At 45.8% G+C, this 8,584-nt stretch overlaps 1 protein-coding gene across 1 annotated transcript in view; it reads left to right on the forward strand.

Annotated features, from left to right (window-relative positions):
- The window catches only part of Dnah2 (dynein axonemal heavy chain 2), a 128,432-nt gene that overhangs the window by 7,480 nt on the left and 112,368 nt on the right, over positions 1–8,584 (forward strand). Inside the window, 2 exon segments of the mRNA XM_050162494.1 lie at positions 2,634–2,689; positions 5,741–5,911. Of these exon segments, the coding sequence (XP_050018451.1) occupies positions 2,634–2,689; positions 5,741–5,911 (227 nt within the window).

Consider the following 8,584-nt stretch of genomic DNA (forward strand, 5'->3'; position numbering starts at 1 on the left):
CACATGCATGTGTATATATTTAATCTATGTATATGTATGCGTCTTGGTTTGACCTTTTTTGTTTGTTTGTTTTGTCTTTCAAGACAGAGTTTCTCTGTGTAACAGTGCTAGCTGTCCTGGAACTTGCTTTGTAGACCAGGCTGGCCTCAAACTCACAGAGATCCGCCTGCCTCTGCCTCCTGAGTGCTGGGATTAAAGGTGTGCACCACCATCGCCCAGGTTGGTTTGACTTTCATTGCTGTGATAAAATACTGGCCAAATCCAACCTAGGGAGGGAATGACCCATTTGGCTTAGATGTCCTGATCATAGTCCATCATTAAGAGAAGCCAAGCAGGAACTCAAGCAGGGCAGGAACCCGGGGGCAGGAACCAGAGCATCGGCCATGGAGGAATGATGCTGCTCACCGTGGCTCACCCAGCTTGCCCTTTAGATTTTTTTTTTTTAATGTGTATGAGGTTTTACTTGCATGTATATCTGTGTATTACACAGGGGCCAGAAGAAAGTGTCATCTGGAACTGGAGTTACAGATGCGTGTTAGCTACAGTGTGGTGCTGGGAATCACACCTGGGTCCTCTGGAAGAGCAGCCAGTGCTCTTAATGCTGACACCCGTCGCTCTAGCTTAGCCTCTTGGCTTACTTTTTTTCTTTTTTTTTTTAATAAATTCTTTTTTTATTTATTGTGTATACAATATTCTGTCTCTGTGTATGCCTGAAGGCCAGAAGAGGGCATCAGACCCCATTACAGATGGTTGTGAGCCACCATGTGGTTGCTGGGAAATGAACCCAGGACCCTTGGAAGAGCAGGCAATGCTCCTAACCTCTGAGCCATCTCTACAGCCCTTGGCTTACTTTTTTTCATACAACCCAGAAGCACCTGCCCAGGGATGGCCACCCACAGTGGGCTGGCACTCCCTGGCATCAATTATTCATCAAAAAAAATCCCCCCCCAGACTTACTACAGGCCAGTATGATGGTGGCATTTTCTCAACTGAGCGTTCATCTGCTCAGGTGACTCTGTGTCAAGTTACAAAATGACAACGCCACCAACAAAACCCTAACCAATGCAGTATGTGTGTATCTGTGTGGGTATGTCTGTATGTGCATGTGGGTGTGTCTGTGTATGTGTGTGTCTGTGTATGCGTGTGTCTGTGCATGCGTGTGGGTGTGTTTGTGTATGTGTGTGTGTCTGTATGTGTGTCTACCATCCGTGTGTGTGTGTGTCTATGTTTGCGTGTGTGTTTATGTGTGCGTGTGAGTGTGTGTGTGTGTGTATACACATTTGGGCTTGTGAATGTGATGGATGCATGCCACAGTGGTCAGAGAACAACCTCATGGCTGGTCCTTGTCTTCCACCTTCTTTGATACAAGTCTCGTTGTTTTTCTGCTGTACACACCAGCCTAACTGGTCCAGGAGCCTCTGAGATGCTCCTGTCTCTGCGTCCCTTCTCCCTGTGACAAAGCTGGGATTACAGAAGCTTGGACTTCTGCCTTCTGCTTCACACGGGTTATCAAGATTCCTAGTTAGGTCCTCTCTTTACTTTATTCATTTAATTATCTTTTGAAACAAGATCTCACCCAGTGCTTAAGTTTGTGTCATTCTCCTGACTGTCTTCCGAATGTTGGATCACAGGGTGACCCAGTGTGCCCTGCTGGTGGTTTGTTTATTCTGAGGCAGGGATTTACTTTGTAATCCACATTGGCTTGGCACTCAGGGCAGTCCTCCTGCCTAAATCTCCCGAGGGCTTGGATTACCAGCATGAGTACCACATCTGGCTTAAATGGCTAATTAATGGTTCATTCTTTTGTGGTTGCTGGGGATGAAACCCAGAGCCTTGTCCATGCGAGGAAAGAACTTGACCCTGCACTCAGAACCTTGTATTTAGCAGCTCTCCCTCAGATCCTGAATGTCACTAATCTGTTCTCTTTATAGATTTTCTTTGCTGGACATTTCCTGTAGGTGGGATTGCACAATAATGTGCTTTGACATATCTGACTTCTTTTTTACTTAGCATAAAGTTTTCAAGGTTCAACTATGTTGTAGCGTGAATCTAACCTTCATTTTGTTTTAAGAGTGATTAATAGCACTCTGTAGATAGATAGCACTTTCTGTTTGTCTGACTGTAGCTCTAATGGACTTGGGCTGTTCTCTGCTCCTCTTCTTTCCCTGTCTTCTCCCACCTTCATCCTCAGTCCTAGGGATGGAACCCAGGGCCTCATGTATGCTCGACAGGTAATGGACAATTGAGCTATAGCCCTTGCCCGTTTCTAACCATCCCCATTGTGAACAGTGCTGCTGTGGACATCAGCAGGCTCCTCAAGTTCTGCTCTCAAGCTTTCCGGGACCATCTGGACGTGGGATTTCCGGGACTATCTTCTTAGAAGTGGGATTTCCGATACCATCTTCTTAGAAGTGGGATTTCTGGGATTATCTAGAAGTGGGATTTCCGAGACTATCTAGAAGTGGAATTTCTGGGACTATCTTCTTAGAAGTGGGATTTCCGGGGGACTCTCTAGAAGTGGGATTTCCAGGGACTGTCTAGAAGTAGGATTTCCAGAGACAATCTAAAAGTGGGATTTCTGGGTAATGTGGTTCCTGTGTCTGACTTCACTTTTGTAACTTGGTTCTCCCCAGAGCACCTCCTAGAGGAACCTGAAGTACGGAAAGAATTGGATACCTCAGTAGATGTGGTAGGTTCACACCTCCCCCAAGGATCACATTCCTCCCAAAAACCAAGGAACGGAAACTTCAGTGGTGGGTAGGACTATGTATGAGGAGTTCCTTCCAGTTTGTCACTTACTCCCACTTCTCTCCCTGACGGTGACCTGCTCACCACAAAGCCAGTTCATGAGTAGAGGACTCGATGATCTGAGCCCCCTCTTTTTCCCCCACCTTGGGTCAACCCTGATCGACTGGTCTTATGGGTGGACATCTGAAGAAGTTGAACATTGAACCAACAGGTAGAGATCGTTCTACTTGGCTAGTAATTTCTAAGATATTCTCTTCCCTTCTCTTTGACTGAGGAGTTGATAGAGTCTGCCCTAGTCACCATGAGAAACGGGCACTAAGCCGTGTCTTTCTTCCAAGTAGGATGTAGCCTTGCCTGTAGTTACGTAGGTGAGAGGAACAGTGTGCCAACCTTGCATTCTTCTTCTTTAAGATTTATTTATTTATTATGTATAGACATGCCAGAAGAGGGCACCAGATCTCATTATGGATGGTTGTGAATCACCATGTGGTTGCCGGGAATAGAACTCAGGACCACAGAAAGAGCAGCTCTTAACTTCTGAGCCATCTCTTCAGCGCCCCCCTCCCCTTTTTGAGACAGCGTTTCTCTGTGTAACAGTCCTGTTTGCCATGGAACTCATTTTGAATAATTCATCCTGGCCTCGAACTCACTGAGATCTGTCTCTGCCTCCCAAGTACTGGGATTGCAGGCATGCGCCACCACCACCTGGCAACCTTCCTCTTGTAAAAGAGGAAAAGAGACCAATGACTACCCACTAAAAAGTGATGCCAGCTGAAATGGCACACATTTGCCATCCCTGCACTTGGGAAGCCAAAGCAGGAGGATTGTATGGATAAAACCAGATTCTGCTTCAAATAACCGAAAAGACAAAAGAAAAACAAGCAAACAAGGAGAAAGTAAAGCAGCATAGATGCACAGACCCCGCCAATTACAACATCCCCTCCTCACAGTGCTGGGACCCAAACCCCGGCGCTGCACGAGCACTGTACCTTGCTTTTAGATTTTGTGGTTGGTTGTTTGAAACGGCCTGTAGCCTAGGCTAGCCCCACACTCCCGGAAGAGCTCCAGCTGGCCTCACACTTGCTGACTTCTTGGCTGAGCCCCGCCTGCTAGGGTGACAAGGTGACAAATGCTTGGGTGAGCCCACACCCAAGGGCTCAGAGCCCTCCTCTTCAGGAGGCAGGTCCCACTGCACAGCTTACTCGGTCTTCGGTTTTCAATTCTCTTGATTCAGTCTCCCAGATACCATTTTAGTAGCCACGTGTGTCCTATAGACACAAGTACCTTAAATTAAACTGTTATTCTTGGTCATTTTGCTGTTTGCAGTATTGTATTCTCATAGCAACAGTGTGGCGAATACCAGGACACCCACACTGAAGTACTCAGTATTTCCTCAAGCTGGATCTCTGTACATGGAGCTACCAAACATTAATAAGAATAAGTAAGGATACTAAGAGTGGACTGGAGAGATGACTCAGTGCTTAAGAGGCACTGGCTGCTCTTCCGGAGTACCAGGGTTTGATTCCCAGCAGCCACATGGTGGCTGACAACCATCCGTCACTTCTGTTTGATGAGGATCTGACACCCTCTTCTGACCTCCTTGTGTCCCAGGCACATAAGCAGTGTGCAGACATACATGCAGGCAAAACACTCACACACATAAACTAAAAATGAGAAATTAAATAAATAGGAACACTAAGAGAAAAGAACATTGCTCATATTTCTCATACATAAGACAAAGTTTTCCCAACCAGATTGTAATATGCCCTTAATAGCCTAAAACCATGCCGGGCGGTGGTGGCGCACGCCTTTAATCCCAGCACTTGGGAGGCAGAGGCAGGCGGATCTCTGTGAGTTCGAGACCAACCTGGTCTACAAGAGCTAGTTCCAGGACAGGCTCCAAAGCAACAGAGAAACCCTGTCTGAAAAACAAAACAAAACAAAAAAGTCTAAAACTATATCCAGACTAAGAAGTGTCAGTTTAGTACATATTAACAAAAATATATAATAAATGATGTCTTTGTTATTTTTTAAAAGAGATTTATTTGTTTATTATGTATATAGTATTCTGTCTACATGGATGCCTGATCTCATAATAGATGGTTGTGAGCCACCATATGGTTGTTGGGAATTGAACTCAGGACCTCTGGAAGAGCAGTCAATGCTGCTGAGCCATTTCTCCAGCCCCATCTTTGTTATTTTTATATTCTTTGATTTCAAGTAAAACAGACATGTTTTCATGAATGCATTTTTAGAAAGCCGATGTGCTCTGTCTGTCTTTTGGCCTGGTATTTATTGGGCTTGGGCTTTCTCACTGGTTCACCCACACCCTGTTCAGGAAAGCATTTAGAAAATTGTCTATTATCTCCTTTTTGGGGGGAACTTTGTGATTCTTCCTCATCTTCCAGGGAGGCTGGAGGAAGGACAGGGTGGCGTCTCCACTTGGCCCAGTTTCTTTGCCTCGTGCTCTACAGATGTGCGGTGTCCTTTCTACAGTTAGGGTCTCTTTTCCATCTGATCGCCGTGCTCCTTTCGCGTGCCCCTCTATTCTGCCTGACTGCTGTGCCCGTTGACTGTTAGCATCTCACCCTGCAGCACCCGGAAGGGGAAACTGCTGCCGACCTCATCCCTTCCCCACACCGGCACCTCACTGCTCCTAATTCTTTGGTCCAGGCTGATAGCCTTGTTCCCTTAATTCATCTTTCCTTCCAAAGCTGAGAATGCTAGAGAATGCGTTCTCACAGCCACAGGCAGAAGGGAAATATTTGGGGAAGATAATAGCCCATCGTTTCCCTCTGTGACACACTCCGTTTTCATTCCCGGAGGCAGGGGAGTCTATTGTCTCCTTCCTTCAAAAGCTTGAAACCTATCATTCAGTCTTCCTCAGCTTTCTGGCATCTCTGCTCCCCTCCCAAGTCAGGTGTGCAATTGTGGAGGGGAGAATGGCTTATCCTCACAGCGCTGATGGCATGTGTCTCTCTGCTCTCTGTAGAAGCCCCTTTTCCTCTCACGAGCTATGTTGACCGGACTGGCAGATGCCGAGTGGACAGATGAGCATGACGCTGTTCTGGAACACTTTGTCCAGGATCCTTCGGAACCTGTCGTCACCATCTTCATTGACCCTATTTTTGGGTTGAAACTGGAGCTGGGCATGCCTGTACAGGTGGGTACCCCACTTTCCGTGTGATCCTCCAGGGAGCTGAAGGTGCCCAAGGCCTACGGAGCAAGCAGATGTGCAGAAAAAGATGCTGAGGTGGTGGACCTGGGTAGAGAAAGGCAAACGGAGGCAGTGTAGTCAGAATTCGGTAATGGAGTCTGGATGGTGGGGATCACTCTCGTACAATTCTTTTAATTAAAAACTTCCATTTATTTATTTATTATTTATTTATCTATTTATTTAGTGTGTGTGTGTTGTGTGTGTGTGTGTGCACAAACGTACATGTCTTGGCATGTTTGTAGCGGTCAGAGAACAACTTGTGGGGGTCATTTCTCTCTGCATCTCGTGGGTTTCCGGGATAACACCAGGTCTCTGGGCTTGGTGGCCGGCGCCTTTAACTACTGAGCCGCCTCACTGCACTGATTCTTCTGTTTCCTTCTGAAACATTTAAAAATAAAATGCTGGGGAAAGTCTGTTGCTTGGCTCTTGTAGGATCACGTACATGAAAGCAGAAAGGTGATATTTAGCATTCCATGTTGAACCAAGACAAAAGAAGCTTTTATCTATGGATCGTTGATGCTCAAAACCAAAAGTGATGAGAAAGGTTTTTGTTTTCAAAAGAAAAAATGTGGGCTGGGCAATGTTGGCACACGCCTTTAATCCCAGCACACCAGAGGCAGATGCAGGAGGCTCTCTGAATTCGTGGCCAGCCTGGTCTACAGAGCAAGTTCCAGGACAGCCAGGGCTACACAGAGAAACCCTGTTTTGAAACAAACAAACAAATAAAATAACCATTCACAGGGCTTAGTCTTTTTAGCCCTGTGTTCAATCCCCAGCACAGAAAGAGGAAAAAAGATTCATTTCTTTTTACATCCTGACTTTGGATACTATGTGACTGTCAGGTGCTCCCTCTGCCATGCCCAGGTCCCTGCCATGCTGGGCTGTGCCCTTTCACTCTGTTAGCCAAGATGAACTGTTCTTCCCCACCTCCCAAATCCATCACCCAGTATCTGAAAAAAGGAGCAAAAAGCAAAACCTGCAAAAGTGAAAACAAAGTCACACATAATCTACAAAATACAGAACAAAGGCATAATCAAATCTAATGAATTTTAAAAGTAGACGTGAACATTAAATGGGTGACCAAGGGACAGCTGAAGCAGAGTCCCCTCTTGGCCACAGGAGGGGACCTTGGAGCAGTCCCAAAATCTCCTAAGAGATTTAGTGTTTTAACAAAGATTTGCTGTCGCCTTAAATTAGCCTTAACCACTCGCTCTCCTCACATGGGTCTCTCAGCTACAAAAAAAAAAGAAAAAAAAAAAGAAAAGTGAATAAAATATAAAATACCTAATCCTTTCGCTTTAACTTCAAGAGGCAAAATAAACTGGTCTCTCACAGTGGGACATCAAGAAGTCGCCCACAGTATGCTAGAGCCAAAAGAGGGAATTGACAAAGCTGCTCAGGCATGAGCAAAATGGGGCGAAATTGCATGGCAACGGCGAGCACATTATATCAAGGACAAAGGAAAAAGAACAAAGCACGCAGAGGAGGAAGAGAAGAGACTCCTCACAACAGCATCGTGCGACGGTGCAACTTGATAGGAACATGAATTCAGTCGTTTGAAAGAGCAGACGGGATGATAAAGGTGAGAATGAGATGAAAGGGGGACTCTGGATTTTAGGGATGAAAAAAGCAGCATGTCACAACCAGAAGACCTGAATAGCTGTGGCTGAGAAGCTGTCACCATCCGCAGCGCATGGGAAAGGAAAGGCCAAAGACACTACACAATCAGAAGCAGATAGACTTGAGGGACGGGCACAGCCGAACTGGAGGAGGAGAGAGCCAGTGTGGCGTGGACTCGGAAAGAGCACACAAAGGACTGTCCTGAAACGCCAAGGAAACTGCATCTGGGAGTCCAGAGCACACACTGATGCTGTTTACCGTTGTTACCCACGCTTAATGTCAGCGTGTATGTTAGTTACAGCACTAAAGCTCAAGGGTCCCAATTCGTGGGGAGCGTTAACTGGTTTTCTACAGAGAGCATTTAACTTCAACCTAGTAACAAGCAATCAGATAAATCCAAATTAAGGGATATTTTGGAAAACATCTGGCTTGATTCTTAGAAGACTGATAGAACAACATAGAAAGAAAAAGCTGGGGATGATGGCACGTGCTTGTGATCCATCACGTGAGAGGCTGAAACTGGAGTATTGGGAGTTCAGTAAGACTGCCTCAGTACACATGCACGCACGCACACAAGATAGCAAAGGATGGGGAATTGTTGAAATGAAAGGAGGGTGTGGTAGACAAAGACAGGAGTGTTATGAGTTCAAAGCCAGTATTGGCCACAGAGAGAGTTCTAGGCCAGCCTGAGTATGAAGAGTATGAAATTTTATCTCAAAAAAAAAGAAAGGGGGCTGGAGAGATGGCTCAGTGGTTAAGAGCATTGCCTGCTCTTCCAAAGGTCCTGAGTTCAATTCCCAGCAACCACATGGTGGCTCACAACCATCTGTAATGAGATCTGGTGCCCTCTTCTGGCCTGCAGGCATACATGCAGACAGAATATTGTATACATAATAAATAAATAAATTAATTTTAAAAAAAGAAAAAAATCCACCCCAAACACCCACAATCTCTCTCTCTCTCTCTCTCTCTCTCTCTCTCTCTCTCTCTCTCTCTCTC

This window comes from Alexandromys fortis, unplaced genomic scaffold, assembly GCF_014885135.2.
Source record: "Alexandromys fortis isolate MF-2015 unplaced genomic scaffold, M_Fortis_MF-2015_v1.1 scaffold_84, whole genome shotgun sequence".
NCBI classification, from domain to species: domain Eukaryota; kingdom Metazoa; phylum Chordata; class Mammalia; order Rodentia; family Cricetidae; genus Alexandromys; species Alexandromys fortis.